Below are 16356 nucleotides of genomic sequence, written 5' to 3' on the forward strand. Positions count from 1 at the left end.
GGATTCAACATCATTTGATAAATGAGGGAATAGTGGCTTAAACAATAACTAGTTTATTTTGAAAAATGTTGGGTTGTCTAAAAGGATTCAGGAAAGTAAAATCAATTCACAGCAATCTATAGGATATAGTGAATTTTTAGGAAGAGTGGAAGTGAAACAAGTATTGGATATAATAACACTATATTGACTGTTTATAAGCACATAAGCACATGTACTCTTTTTTTTAATGTATTTTTTATTGATTAAGATATTACATATGTGTCCTTGTCCCCACGTTACCCTCTACCCCTCCCCCCCCCCGCTCATGCCCTCACCCCCCCACCCACCCCCACCCCCCCGTTGTCCGTGTCCATTGGTTAGGCCTATATGCCTGCATGTAAGTCCTTTGGTTGATCTTTCCCCCTTACCCCCACCCTCCCCTACCCTCCCCCCAAAGCCCGACAGTCCAATCAATGCCTCTCCTTCTCTGGATCAGTCCTTGTTCATCAGTTTATGTTGTTCATTATATTCCACAAATGAGTGAGATCATGTGGTATTTATCCGCTCTCCAGTTCCATCCATGCTGTGGCAAATGGTAAGAATTCCTTTTTCTTCTTCCTCTTCTTAAAGAATACCTTTCAGCATTTCATATAATGCTGGTTTGGTGGTGATGAACTCCTTTAGCTTTTTCTTATCCGTGAAGCTCTTTCTCTGACCTTCTATTCTGAATGATAGCTTTGCTGGATAAAGTAATCTTGGTTGCAGGTTCATGCTATTCATCACTTTGAATATTTCTTGCCACTCTCTTCTGGCCTGCATGGTTTCTGTTGAGAAATCAGCTGACAGCCATATGGGTACTCCCTTGTAGGTAACTGACTGTCTTTCTCTTGCTGCTTTTAAGATTCTCTCTTTGTCTTTTGCTCTTGGCATTTTAATTATGATGTGTCTTGGTGTGGTCCTCTTTGGATTCCTTTTGTTTGGGGTTCTCTGCACTTCCTGGACTTGTAAGTCTATTTCTTTCACCAGGTAGGGGAAGTTTTCTGTCATTATTTCTTCAAATAGGTTTTCAATATCTTGCCCTCTCTCTTCTTCTGGTACCCCTATAATTCTGTTGTTGGTACGCTTGAAGTTGTCCCAGAGGCTCCTTACACTATCTTCATATTTTTGGAATCTCTTTTCTTTTTTCTTTTTCGGTTGGGTATTTTTTGTTTCTTTGTATTTCAAATTTTTGACTTGATTCTTGGGATCCTCTTGTCTGCTGTTGGATCTCTGTAAATTATTCTTTATTTCAGTCAGTGTATGCTTAATTTCTAGTTGGTCCTTTTTCATGTCCTCCAGGGTCTCACTATACTTATTGAGGGACTCATTAAATTTATCGGCAGTTTCCATAAAATTCTTGAAAAACTTATAAACGAGGCCTTGAACTGTATATCCAGTCGTTTGCTTTCCTCCATTTCTGCCATTTGTGACCTGTTTCTTTGTCTCCGCATTTTGGCTGCTTCCCTGTGTTGATAGAGTGGCTTTGTGTGCTAGGTGTCCTGTAGGGCCCAGTGGCTCAGCCTCCCCAGTTACCTGAGGTAGCTATGCCTTGGTTGTTGTAGAATCACTGGGAGGAATTGACCTCCAGGCCAATTGGCAGTGAGAATCAGCTGTGTCTGCAGTGGGAGAACTTCTGTGCTGGAGACACGCTTCTGGGGCAAGACTTGCTTCAGTGGGGCTTTGGTGCTCACTGAGACTGCACCCTGAGTGTGTCCCTTATGGATCTGAGGAGTTGTGATCTGGATGGTCCCCCTCTGACCACTGGGTACAGTGGCTCTTGGATCTAAGGAGGTGCTAATTTAGCCTCTGCCTGAGGTTACACAGCAGGAACTACGAAGAGAACTGCAGATTCCCCTTCCTTTTTTTGGCCCTGATGAGACTCAGCTGTGAAGCAATGCAAGCCGCTGTGGGGCCTTGGGCCTTCTCTTGGAAGTTCTGGGTCTGTCTGGCCAGGCTGCAGTTAGGTAATTACAGGTTACAAAGGGCCGGGGCATCATATGCAAAAGCCTCTGCCGCAGCCTGGGTGGGGCGGGGGCTCAAGGAATCAAAGGGCGGAGCAAGCAGCTATGGCGGAGCCTCAGCCCTGCCCTAAGGAGTAGCGAGTCTCAGTGTCCCGGTAACGGCTGCAAGCACCTCTGAGGGAAAGCCGCCCTCAAGTTCGCCTGCTGCCAAACAGTCCAGTTTCTCCCCGTATGAGTCCTGGGTCCCCAGAGACTTCCCGGAACCGGAGTTCAGAGCCGTCGGGAGCTTGTGACTCCCTCCGGATTCAAAAAGACAGCCGCGTCCTCAGGTGCCAGCCCTTTTCCGCACGCGCGAGCCCCCTACCTCTGCACTTTACTTCCGCAGCTCCTCTGGCTCTCAGTGTGCTTTTCTTTCCTTCTAGTTGTAGAATTTACACTCAGCCATCCTTCCTGTAGTTCTGGATGATGTCCGTTTTGTGTTTTTGACGTAGTTTTCAATTGTTGTGGGAGGCAGCAATTTCCCGGTGTTTATCTATGCCGCCATCTTAGTTTTTCCCCGCACATGTACTCTTTATAAGAAACACATAAGTGAAAACCCCAAATGTTTTGTGGTCTCTGTTACTTACCTGAGTTAAAAGGGCCTTTTGGGTAGTGTTTTCCACTGGAGAAAGGAAACACCAGTTTCTTTTAATCAACCTACTTCCTACAAGTTCTTAAAAGGGTAAGATGCTGGCTCCCCTTTATTGTTATAGCCATAAATTAAAACGTAAGTACCAGCAAAGTGGCAAAATAGATAACATTTCTAGATATTATTAAATTCACATATTACAGAAAGAAGGTCTTTAATTTTTAGGTAACGTGTATCCTGGGGATCTCCTTTCTCTCTCCACATTCTCTTAGAACTCAGGAAGGAGTGAAAGTGGTGGCAGCAGCTGTTGCTTTTGTGAAACTGGTAGTAAGTTGATGCCTTTGTAAGTTGTATGGGGAGGTGTAGCCACTGTCGTAGTGTCTGCTGCAAGGGTGGAGGGACAGGTTGTTCTCCGAAAGGTCTGTTCTCCAGTGAAGAACACTCCTTGTACCTTCCCTTTTTTGAGTTTTGGCCAGGGAACTGGGGAGACATCTTTTTTGAGGGCATTTTGTGACCCTTCTGTAAATTCATGGTGGTTTAAAGCAGAAGTCTGCAAATATTTTTTGTAAAGGGCCAGAGAATAAATTTTTTTGACTTTGTCACAACAACTCAACTGTTGTAGCACAAAAACAGCCATAGGCAATGTATAAATGAATAAGTATGGCTGTGTTCCAATAACACTTTATTTAAATAAACAGGCAACAGGCTAGATTTGGCTCATAGGCTATAGCTGACCTGTAACAGGCAAGTTTGGGAGCCAGTAGTATTCTCCATATGTTGGTGTTTTGTGTGTGTGCGCGCGCGCATGTGTGTTTTAATATGTCTTTATTGATTTCAAAGAGGAAGGGAGAGGGAGAGAGCGATAGAAACATCAATGATGAGAGAGAATCATTGATTGGCTGCCTCCTGCACATCCCCTTCTGGGGATCAAGCCCACAACCCAGGCATGTGCCCTTGACCAGAATCAAACCGGGACCCTTCAGTCCACAGGCTGACTGACACTCTATCCACTGAGCCAAACCAGCTAGGGCTCCACATGTTTTTTGTTGTTTGTTTTTAATAAAACTTAGCAGTAGTTACATGTAGTTGGCAGTTAGGGGAATAATAGCAGTATAATGTGGAAATTGTGTTTATTCATATGGGATTGTTCCTGGGCAGGGGAACTAGAATAGTGTGAATAGAAGGATAAATATCCACATGGGGCTGGGGGGAGCCTTTAGTTCAGCTGCTGCATAGGTGGAAGTCCTTTCAGCTTTATTTTAAGAAAATTAAAAATGAGAACTTACATTCAAGTATATTCCCCAGAAGTGCACCCCCCAACATTCCATGGCTCTCGGCTTGTGACAAGTTTCATTTCCTCCTGTGTCTGCCTTAATGGCAGTCACACTGGCTCGGAGCACCACTGCATCTGCATTATCTTAGCACCTTTCACCAGGCATTTCCACTCTAGTATTTTGGGGCATGTTGTCTCTACCAATTTTTGTTTTTATTAAAGCTCTGGTTGCAGAGCTGCATGAGTTTTGAGTTTGCCCCAACAATGTTTTTCTACTAAAACCTGTTATTTTCAGTGTGAGATTTTATAGAATGTGAGATTTTCCAGGAATGCATTTATCATATAGAAAAATGCCTGTAATTCTTTATAAGGTTATGATAAGATGACTCTTCATCATATACTCAGTAAATAGCTAATGAGTATCTACTAGGTACCAGGCATAACTAGGATGGACTTATAAGTTATCGCTTTTGAGAGTAAAATAACTATCCTGAGACAACAGACATAAAGGAACTAGGACAGACTATTGGTTACCTTTGTTTAGTGATGGGGATACAGGCAAGAAAGCAAGTAAATAAGTATTTACATGGGATGTGCTCTGAAGAAATACCAGGATATTCTGATAAGGTGACATAACATTGGATAAGATGGTTAGAGAAGGCCTTTCTGGGCCTGTGACACTCAAGATTATGTGAAAATTGAGGCATTGACTTAACGTGAGAATAGTGCAGGAGACCTAGGCAACGGGAACAGCATTCTCGAAGACCTTGAGGTGAGAAGCAGGTTTGTGTACCCAAGAAACTAAAGAAAAAAATGCCACAAAAGCGAATTTATTTTATTGAAGGAGAAAATAGTGTAAGTTTTCAAGGTTAGAGACATAGGCAAGGGCCACATCTGGGCAGTCCAGTATAGTAGCCACAAGCCATATGTGGATATTGAGCACTGGAAATGTGCTTTAAGTGTAAAATTCATACTAGATTTTGAAGACTTAGCTCTCCCCCAAAAGAATGTAAGGTATCTCATTAATGATTTTTATATTAATTGTATATTGAAATAATAATATGTTACATGTATTGGGTTAATAAGTAAGTATATTGCAGTTAACTTCATCAGTTTATTTTTACCTTTTTACTGCAGCTTTAAAAAATTTTTAAATTACATGTGTTGCTTATATTATATTTCTGTTGAGCAGCACTGGGCAAGATAGATAGAGGCATTGTAGACCCTATTAAGAAGTTTGACTTGCATTTCTAAAGCAGTGAGAAGAAATGGAGTAGTTTTAAGTAGAGAAATGACATGACCTGATGTCCATTTTAAGAACAGTACTCATTCTGTATAGAATGTCCTAGCAGGATTGGTATATTAATAGTTCTTTCCCTTTATGGGAAACCCTCAGGATCTATATTTCTCTCTTTTATTCCTAACTCCCAAAGGCAACTAAGAGCATCTTTGTAGCCCTGGTGATTGGTCGGTCTCTCTCTCTCTCTCTCTCTCTCTCTCTTTTTAATATTTTTATTGATTTCAGAGAGAGGAAGGGAGAGGGAGAGAGAGAAACATCCATTATGAGAGAGAATCATGGATCAACTGCCTCCTGCACGCTCCCTACTGGGGATCAAACCTACAACCTGGGCATGTGCCCTGACTGGGAATCAAACCATAACCTCCTTGTTCATAGGTTGACTTTCAACCCCTGAGCCACACTGGCTGGGCTGGTGATTGGTCTCTTATTGGTAGGATGTTTGTTCCCTGTAACTAACCAACCTGCCTGGTTAAAACAGAAAACTAACATACATCAGTGACAAGACAGAGGAAACTGTTGTGCTCTCATTAGCTTCCTTTTTTTTTTTTTCCCATTAGCTTCCTCCTTTTTTTTTTTTTTTATTGTCTAAAGTTTTACATATGTCTCCTTTTTCCCCAATTGACCTCCCCGCCTCCCCAGCCATTCCCACCCTGGGCAAGCCCTCACCACCCCAGTGTCTGTGTCCATTGGTTATGCTAATATGCATGCATACAAGTCCTTTGGTTGCTCTCTAAACCTCCCCTCCCACTCTTCCTATTTGTCTCTGGATCTATTCTTGTTCATCAAATTATGTTGATCATTATATCCCACATATGAGTGAGATCATGTGGTATTTTTCTTTCATTGACTGGCTTATTTCACTTAGCATAATGCTCTCCAGTTCCATCCATTCTGTTGCAAATGGTAAAAGTTCCTTCTTTTTTATAGTGGTATAGTATTCCATTGTGTAGATGTACCACAGTTTTTTAATCCACTCATCTGCTGGTGGGCACTTAGGCTGTTTCCAAATCTTAGCTATTGTAAATTGTGCTGCTATGAACATAGGGGTGCATATATCCTTTCTGATTGGTGTTTCTGGTTTCTTGGGATATAGTCCTAGAAGTGGGATTACTGGGTCAAATGGGAGTTCCATTTTTAACTTTTTGAGGAAACTCCATACTGTCTTCCATAGTGGCTGCACCAGTCTGCATTCCCCCCAGCAGTGCACGAGGGTTCCTTTTTCTCCATATCCAGCACTTGTAGTTTGTTGATTTGTTGATAATAGCCATTCTGACAGGTGTGAGATGGTATCTCATTGTTTTGATTTGCATCTCTCGGATGATTAGTGACTTTGAGCATGTTTTCATATGTCTCTGGGCCTTCTGTATGGCCTCTTTCGAAAAGTGTCTATTTAGATCCTTTGCCTATTTTTTGATTGGATCATTTATTTTCCTTTTGTTAAGTTGTATGAGTTCTCTGTAAATTTTGGAGATTAAACCCTTATCTGAAATATAATTGGCAAATATGTTCTCCCATGCAGTGGGCTTTCTTGTTGTTTTGTTGATGGTTTCTTTTGCTGTGCAGAAGCTTTTTATTTTGATGTAGTCCCATTTGTTTATTTTCTCCTTAGTCTCCATTGCCCTAGGAGCTGTGTCTGTAAATATATTGCTACGACACATGTCTGCTATTTTGCTGCCTATGGAATCTTGTAGTATTTTTATGGTTTCCCATCTTACATTTAAGTCCTTTAGCCATTTTGAGTTTGTTTTTGTGTATGGTGTAAATTGGTGATCTAGTTTCATTTTTTTGTATGTATCTGACCAAATTTCTCAGCGCTATTTATTGAAGAGACTGTCTTGAATCCATGGTATGCTCTTGCCTCCTTTGTCAAATATTAATTGAGCGTAATGGCTTGGGTTGATTTCTGGGTTCTCTGTTCTGTTCCATTGGTCTATATGTCTGTTCTTGTGCCAGTACCAGGCAGTTTTGAGAATCATGGCTTGGTAATATAGTTTGATATCTGATATTGTGATCCCTCCAACTTTGTTCTTCTTTCTCAGGATTGCTGTGGCTATTCGGAGTCTTTTTTTAATTCCAGATGAATTTTTGGAGTTTGTCCTAGATCTTTGAAATATGCCGTTGATATTTTAATGGGGATTGCATTGAATCTGTAGATTACTTTGGGCAGTATGGACATTTTAATGATGTTGATTCTACGAATCCATGAACATGGTATATTCTTCCATTTGTTTATGTCTTCCTCTATCTCTTTTTTCAATGTCCTATAGTTTTCTGAGTACAGGTCTTTTACCTCCTTAGTTAAGTTTATTCCTAGGTATCTTAATTTTTTGTGTGCAATGGTAAATGGGATTGTTTTTTCATTTCTCTTTCTGTGAGTTCTTTATTGGTGTAGAAAAAGGCCATAGATTTCTGGGTGTTAATTTTGTATCCTGCTACATTGCCGAATTTATTTATTAGGTCTAGTAGTTTTTTGATGGAGTCTTTGGGGTTTTCTATGTATAGTATGTCATCTGCAAATAAGTTCAGTTTTACTTCTTTTCCAATTTGGATGCCTTTTATTTCTTCTTGTCTGATCGTTATGGCTAGCACTTCCAGTACTATGTCGAATAGGAGTGGTGGAAGTGGGCATCCCTGTCTTGTTCCTGTTCTTAGGGGAAATGAGTTTAGTTTTTGCTCATTGCTTATGATGTTGGCTGTAGGTTTGTCATATAAGGCTTTTATTATGTTGAGGTATGATCCCTCTATTTCCACTTTGCTGAAGTTTTTATCAAGAAAGGGTATTGGATTTTGTCAAATGCTTTTTCTGCATTGATTGATAAGATTATGTGATTTTTATCTCTCAATTTGTTTATGTGATGTATCACATTTATTGATTTGCGGATATTGTACCATCCTTGCATCCCCGGAATAAATCCCACTTGGTCATGGTGTATGATCTTTCTATAGTAATGCTGAATCTTATTTGCTAGAATTTTGTTGAGGACCTTACCTTCCTTTTTTATCATCTGATTCTGACTTGAGTGAATGAAAACTTTCAACTCCTCAGCCACAGGCCAGCTGTACTTTTATTTGTCCATAAGGTGGTGCTGTTCTCCAGCATAACAGCAGTCAAAATTTTAAAGGCGTGAAGCACCCCAAAACTTACTTCAAATACTTATTAATTAATTAATTGATTGATTGATTTTAGAGAGGAAAGAAAAGGAAGAGAAACATCCATCTGCTGCCTCCTACACAGACCCTAATGGGGATTGAGCCTTCAACGCAGACATGTGCCCTAACCAAGAATCGAACCGGCAACCTTTTGGTGCATGGAATAGCGCTCACCCAATTGAGCCACACCAGCCAGGGCTCAAAGACCTTTTTACCATTAAACCAAGTAATATTTAAATTGCCTCTAACTTTAGGGTTCACTCAATTAGAACACTTCTAGTGACATTACCTACCAGGTTATTATGAGGTTCAAATTAGGCAAAATTTTGTAGGCATTAACAATCCTATACAAATGTTGTTTTAATCATGAGACAGGTGTCTCAGAGATAGATTAGTAACAACCTAGCTACTCTTTTTTTTTTAATTAAAGTTGACATACAATATTATATTAATTTCTTGTGTGCAACATAGTGATTAAACATTTATGTAACTTACAAAGTAATCGCCCCAATAAGTCTAATACCCATCTGATACCATATATAGTTATTACAGTATTATTGACTATGTTTCTATGCTGTATTTTACATGACTATTTTTATAACTGGCAATTTGTGCTTCTTAATCTTAGCCTTCACAAACTTTTTTACCCATCCCCCCTATCTCCCTCCATCTGGCAACCATCTATTCTCTGTATTGATGAGTTTATTTCTGTTTTGTTTGTTATTTTTTTTTGTTTTTCAGATTGCACATATAAGTAAAATCATTCACTTAACATAATACCCTCTAGGTCCATCCATGTTGTCGCATATGGCACAATTTCATTCGTTTTTATAGCTAAGTTATATATGCCATTGTATATGTGTATCACATCTTTATCCATTTGTCTGTCTATGGGCACTTAACAACCTATTTACTCTTCATTGCATCAATTTCTCTGGTGGATATCTATTTGTATTGCAGTTATTAAAAGGGAAAATGGTATTTTGCTCACAAATATTACAGTGTCCCCATTCTGTTTTTTCCCTTCTCTCTCTCTCTCTCTCTCTCTCTCTCTCTCTCTCTCTCTCTCTCTCTCTCTCTCTCTCTCGCTGGTTGAAAATAAATATCCAGAGTTCCAAGCTCTTTGCTGATGCTATGTATCATTAATCATTGCCCTTCTCTATATTGTGAGAATTGGTTATGTTCTCATGCTTCATGTAAGTAAACCTGTTCAGATGAGGTTGAAGAAAGACCCATCTAGTATTAAACTTACAGAAAATTACAACTCTTGTATACCTTTTTTTTAAAACAAAATTTGCATTTATTCTGATGATTTCCTTTTTATAACATGACTGTCATTTTCAGGGGAAGGTGCTATCAACCTGGCTTTGGCTCAGAACCGAAGCCAAGATGTGAGAATGAATGGACCCATGGGAGCTGGAAATTCAGTTAGGATGGAGCCAGGATTTCCTATGGCAAGTGGTCCAGGTGAGATCTCTCACTCAATTGTATGACATTTTACTAGTTGCCCCTTTTTTTTGCTTTATTTGCTAATGTATGATCATTTGGGTCCTACAAGATAGGCAGGGTTTCCTGACACATCTCTGTTTATTAGTTCAGGAAATAAAGACATGGAATCACTCTTAGGAGGCCATCTAGATTCACAGAGCGTGAAACATATAGGTTTTACAATCTTTGGGGCTCAAGCTTAAACGAAGATGAGCACTGAGCAATGCAGCAAACATTGATTAAGTTCTTGAATGATAGCACCTATGCTAACTGTTGAAAATAGAAATGAATAAAATATATCCTACCCTCAGGATGTTTATAGCATAATGGAGAATGTAGTTTTCTAACTCTCTAACTTTCTAAGGCTGAGAATCTGTGAGTTAAGAGTACTTGCGTGCTTATGTGGAATCTGTAAAAGTATGTAGGAGAATATGTGTTTTTATATATTTAGAGCTTGAGAGAGTTATAAATTATTTGCTACCTTTTCAAGTAATTCTGAAATTTCTTCTTTGGAGATTGAATTCACAGAATATTACAATTGAGTTGGCTCTCTCATGTAAGCTGAGGAAGCTGTGGAGCTCATGAGAGGAAGCAGTTTGCCCAGGGTCAAGTAGCAGTAGGCTTAATATCTCAGATCTAACTCCCAGTTTAGTGCTCTTTTCACTACATTCATGGCTTTCATACTTTTTCTGCTGCAGGACCCTTTATTCAAATAAACCAGAAAGGCACAGCTTCTGTGGTTAAAGCAGAGTAAGCACTTGAAACTATACCAAATCATTCACCTCCCCACCTAGCACAGCAGCTCTTGAAGAAATGCAGGAGAATGGAAAAGCTCAATTTATAAAGCCATTGTTTTGAACAGTAGCTGAAAACTTGGCCTTACAGAATTGGAAGTAGGTTTTTATCCTGACACTGCCATTTAGTAGTTACCTTAAGCTAGTTATTGCATCTCTCCAAGCAACAGTTTCTTCACCTATAAAATGAGATAATAATGCCTGTAATCTATTGAGCTCATGCTTGAAGGAAGATGAGCCATGTAGCAAACATTTCTGCGTGCCTATTATATGTCAGGATCTGTACTATTGGACTGTTGTGGGGTACCATATTGTAGATGGAAAATACCCAGCCTGTGACCTGTCGTTGGAAGTCAGTAGATGTAATTCTCCATGGAAATCTGAGCATTTAGTTTTAAGGCAGCTTAATGAGAGATTATAGGTGGCACTGTTGCCACTAGTGAAGAATCGGGGTCAGAAGAAGAGTGGGAAGAACCTAACCAAGTTGCAAGTAGTTAGTAAAAGAATGAATAGAAGTAGGATGAGATTCACCCTGGGTTCTAGTCTCAATTCCTGGCCAAATGACTTAATATATACTGGCTATACTTTCCTGTAAACATTTATTTATGTCCTGTAAGCAATGCTATATAGATCACTTCCAGCCTTAAAATGTTAGGACCCTCTTAAACCGATGTCATCACCCAAATTGCAAGCTCTCCTAGTATCTAGCAAATAGCTCTCTTAATATTTGGCTAGTATCTGGCAAATAGCAGGCATATTTATTAAGCATCTCTGAGAAGTGAGTCTTAATTATAGTAACATATGTAGTTTATTGACAACATAAGAAACTTAGAAGCTTTAGGTTGAAATTAGGTTAGATTTAGTGAAGGCCACTAATTGTGATATAATATGAAGTTTCAGAAATAATGAGTTAGTAATGATCTGTAGTCACAATAACATTTTAACCCCTAATCTTTCTTTACTGCCAAGCATATTTTAGGCATGTTTTTCTCTGTTGTCCAGGGGTACAATGGATGCAACCAACTTTAATATTAGTTTAAACTAAGCAGAGGAATTTTTCTAGGGAAAGCGACCTTAGTACCCTATAAAACAATAATAAATGACTTTAGAATTGTGTATCTACAGTGTATGAGATTGCAAATTTTTCTTAGCACTACTTTCTCTATTGGCAACAGGAAGTTAACTGATAAGCAAAATTCTTTTGTAATTAAAACCATATCTATAGCCTATTTGGTTTTTTTCCCATAGCTTTAGAGAAGCTCAAGATTAGTGAGGATTCCATAGTAGTCATTTCATCATGGTTTCTCATCCTTGTCACTATTAATGCTTTAGGCTGATAATCCTTTGCTGTGGGGAGCTGTCGTGTGCATTGTGGGATGTATAGCAGCATCTCTGGCCTCAACCACCAGATGCTAGTACAGCGGTTCTCAACCTGTGGGTCGCGACCCCTTTGGGGGTCGAATGACCCTTTCACAGGGGTCGCCTAAGACCATCGGAAAACACATATATAATTACATATTGTTTTTGTGATTAATCACTATGCTTTAATTGTGTTCAGTTTGTAACAATGAAAATGCATCCTGCATATCAGATATTTACATTGCGATTCATAACAGTAGCAAAATTACAGTTATGAAGTAGCAACGAAAATAATTTTATGGTTGGGGGTCACCACAACATGAGGAACTGTATTAAAGGGTCGCGGCATTAGGAAGGTTGAGAACCACTGTGCTAGTACAACACGGCACCTTCCCAGTAGTGCCAATGAAAACTGTCTCCAGACATTGCTAAATGTCTCCTGGGGGACAAAATGTTTTCCCCCCCAAAGTTGTGAACCATGGATTTAGTCCAAATTCTCCCTAGTATTGGAATGGATTTTATAGTATCTCTACTGAGCATGTAGTTAGCATGTGCTTAAACATTTCTGAGTCTAGGAGGCTGATTATAGACTAAGAAAACCTGCTTCTTATCTCCTAAAAACTTTCTTACTGTCTAATTATCATCTTTGAAAAATGGAATGGGGTTCCTAAGAAACAAATCCAGTTTCAACATTTACCTAACTGCCCTCCTCAACTACAAAACATCTAAAAATGCTAGATAAAAATAGAACATTTAATGCAGAATTGAGCTTATAAAAGAAAGTAAGGAAAATCCCCAGGGCAAAAAAAGAAGTCAAAGAAGAAAATTTAAGTAGCAATAAAGAAATGAGAAGACTCTGCAGGGGCCACAGGATAAAACATGAAGCCTTACTCAGATCTACATAATGAAAGAAATTAGAATTCAGAATCCCTCATGAAGCGAGACTTTTCAGTGAAATATTGATTCAAAAATTTTTACCCTCTGGCACAGGAAGACAAATGCAAAACTTATCTCTCTTGACTTAGGCTCCTAGTTGGGGGCTGGGGAAATAGTGGTTGTGGAATTGTTTTCTCTACCCTCATGCATGTTGGACATTTAATATACAGGGTAGTGCAAAACTAAGTTTAGAGTTGTACTTGAAACAGAGTTTATTCTTATATTATTATTTATTGTTTTTTCCTTACGAACAACTGTAAACCTACTTTTGCCCCACCTTGTATTGAAATGACCCAGGAACAGCCAAGCTAAGTCAGTAAGTAGTTTTAGACTGGCCTCAACCCAGTAATAATTGTTGAAGCTCTGGAGAGGCACATTCTCAACCCAAGCCATTGCAGATTCTCATAGTTAAAGCCTATTATAAATGAGACTTGAGGCCCAGTGCATGAAGTTTGTGTATGGGTAGGGTCCCTAGGCCTGGCTGGCGATCAGGGCCAATCTGGGTCTTCCGGCTGTCGGCTGGGGCCTTCCTTTGTTCTGCGCCGCCCCCTGGTGGTCAGTACTCGTCATAGAGAGTGGTCAAACTTGCAGTCGGTGGAACTCCTGAGAGGACTATTTGCATATTAGCCTTTTATTATATAGGATTACTAGAGGCCTGGTGCACGAAATTCATGCACTGGGAGGTGGGGTTCCCTCAGCCCAGCCTGCCCCTCTCACAGTCCGGGAACCCTCAGTGGATGTCCTACTGATGGCCACAGTCTGGCAGCAGAGGCTCGGAGCAGGCATCGTGTGTGTGTGTGTGTGTGTGTGTCTGCCTGTCTGTCTGCTGGGGCCTGCCCCCAGCCGCACTGGAGGCTCAGAGCAGGCACTGTGTGTGTGTGTGTCACTGCTGGGGGCCTGCCCCTAGCCACACCGTGGAGGCTTGGAGCAGGCGCCCCTCTGTGTTGATCTCTCAGGCTCCTGGCCTCCACTGCGTGTTGTACTCTCCCTTGAGCTGTGGCCAGGGTGGAGTGCTGCCTGCAGGCTGCGCTTTCCTGCTCATGGATCGCCAGATCGCCACAGAGACCCGGGGGCAGGCCCTCCTAGGTGCTGCCTGCAGGCCGCACTTTCCTGCTCTGGGATCGCCATGGCAACCCAGGAGCAGGCCCACCTGAGTGCTACCTGCAGGTTGCACTTTCCTGCTCTGGGATCCCCATGGTGACCCAAGAGCAGGCCTTGCTGGGTGCTGCCTACAGGCCGCACTTTTCTGCTCACTGATCGCTGGATCACCATGGCGACTCGGGGGCGGCACTTTCCTGCTCTCGGATCGCCATGGGGTCCCGGCTGGGGGCGGGCTTAGGCAGCACACAGGGGTCCGGGCTGGGGGCGGGGCTGCACACAGGGCCCAGATGGCAGCTCGCTCTTTCCCGCCCTGCCTGCAGTATGCAAATTAGCCGCCATCTTTGTTGGCGGCTAATTTGCATATTGTGCTGATTAGCCGATGGGAGGCGCAGCGAAGGTATGGTCAATTACCATCTTTGTCTATTATTAGATGGGATACTCCAGGCTTATAACATTTAGGGCTATACTCTCTCCCTCTATATCAGTGGTTCTCAACCTTCCTAATGCCGCGACCCTTTAATACAGTTCCTCATGTTGTGGTGACCCCCAATTTCATTGTTACAAATTGAACATAATTGAAGCATAGTGATTAATCACAAAAACAATATGTAATTATATATGTGTTTTCTGATGGTCTTAGGCGACCCCTGTGAAAGGGTCATTCGACCCCCAAAGGGGTCGCGACCCACAGGTTGAGAACCGCTGATCTAGATAATCGAAATATTAGGGTGTTTAAATTTGTGAAAATCCTAAGAAGAGGACAAGACACTGTCAAAGCATAAGAGAATTGGGGGGAGAGGGAAATAATTTATAGAAGTTTTTAAATTGAAGTAAATAACTTATTCATTAGACACAGCTAAATTGGAAGGTAAACTTGAATAAATTACCCAGAATGCAGCACAGAAAAAAATAAAGGAGATGGAAATATGAAAAAGGTCAAGAGATGTGAAGGATAAAATTAAAAGGTTTAACATAAGTCTGAAAAGAATTCTGGAAGAAGATAAAGAAATTGAGGAGGGACAGTAGTCAAACAGAGAATGGCTGAATTTTTTCCAGAATTGGTGAAAGAAATGAGTCCTCAGATTCAGAAGCCTAGTAATCCTTAGCACTACAAATAAAAATGAATCCACATCTGGACACAAAATTGTAAAGCTACAGAACATGAAAAGCAGAGAATGTTAAAAGCAACTCAAAATAAAGACCAATTATTATTATTTTTAATCCTCACCCGAGGATATTTTTCCATTGATTTTTAGAGAATGGAAGAGAAAGGGAAAGACAGAGAGAAACATCAATGTGAGACAAACACATTGATTCATTGCCTCCTGCACGCACCCCAGGGAGGATCCTGCAACTGAGGTATGTGCCCTTGACCGGAATCGAACCTGGGACCCTTCAGTCCACAGGCCAACTCTTTGTCTACTGAGCCAAACCAGCTAGGGCAAAGACCAATTATTTATGAAGGAAAGACTATGAGACGCACAACAAATTTTTTTTAAATATGTTTTTATTGATTTCAGAGAGAGGAAGGGAGAAGGAGAGAGAGATAGAAACATCAGTGGTGAGAGAGAATCATTGATTGGCTGTCCTCTGCATGCCCCCTACCAGGGATCGAGCCCAAAACCCGGGCATATGCCCCAACCGGGAATCGAACTGTGACCTCCTGGTTCATAGGTCAATGCTCAACCACTGAGCCACACTGGCTGAGCCTGCAACTAATTTCTTAACAGCAACATTGGAAGTCAGAAAACATTGGAATAATATTTCCAAGTGATGAGAAAATTATTGACAGCCTCAAATTTTAAACCTAGCTACACTGTCAACAGTAGTGTGAAATAAAGGCCTTTTCAAAGAGACTAAGAGAATTTACCATTAACACCCCTTGCTAATTGAACTGCTCAAGATGTACTTCAGGAAGAAGAAAATTGAACCTAAGATGGAAGAAATAAGAGCTGAGAAGGAATGGTGAGCTAAATAATTGGTAACCTGGGGTAAATATTTCAAAATAAACATTGACTTATTTAGTATAATGATAACCATATATTGTCTTTAGACTTTAAGTCAAATATGTTAAACATAATCACTAAAATAATAGAAATAGATTATATGACTTCATAGAAAGGAAGGCATGATGAAAACAATAAAACTCAGGAAAAATAGGAGAACAGAATAGAAAAAGAAGGGTAAAAAGCAGTGGTATCACAAAATGATAAACCAAAATTTAACAGTAAAGGCAAATGGATTCTGAACTTTGATAAAAATAAATCTGATTCAGCTATGTGCTTTTATAGAAAACATAAAATTATAAGGGCATAGCTAATATGATAGGAAAAAAATAATCCAAATGA

At 40.4% G+C, this 16356-nt stretch overlaps 1 protein-coding gene across 15 annotated transcripts in view; it reads left to right on the plus strand.

Moving 5' to 3' along the window:
• The window catches only part of NCOA6 (nuclear receptor coactivator 6), a 137202-nt gene that overhangs the window by 54119 nt on the left and 66727 nt on the right, over positions 1–16356 (plus strand). For 14 of the 15 annotated variants that reach the window (XM_036321067.1, XM_036321063.1, XM_036321062.1 and 11 more), the window contains one exon: positions 9675–9797. In XM_036321067.1, coding sequence (XP_036176960.1) covers positions 9675–9797 — 123 coding nt within the window. Of the gene's footprint in view, positions 1–9672; positions 9798–16356 lie in introns of those variants that run through there. The other variant, XM_036321075.1, reaches the window with a different exon arrangement.

This window comes from Myotis myotis, unplaced genomic scaffold, assembly GCF_014108235.1.
Source record: "Myotis myotis isolate mMyoMyo1 unplaced genomic scaffold, mMyoMyo1.p scaffold_m19_p_9, whole genome shotgun sequence".
NCBI classification, from domain to species: Eukaryota; Metazoa; Chordata; class Mammalia; order Chiroptera; family Vespertilionidae; genus Myotis; species Myotis myotis.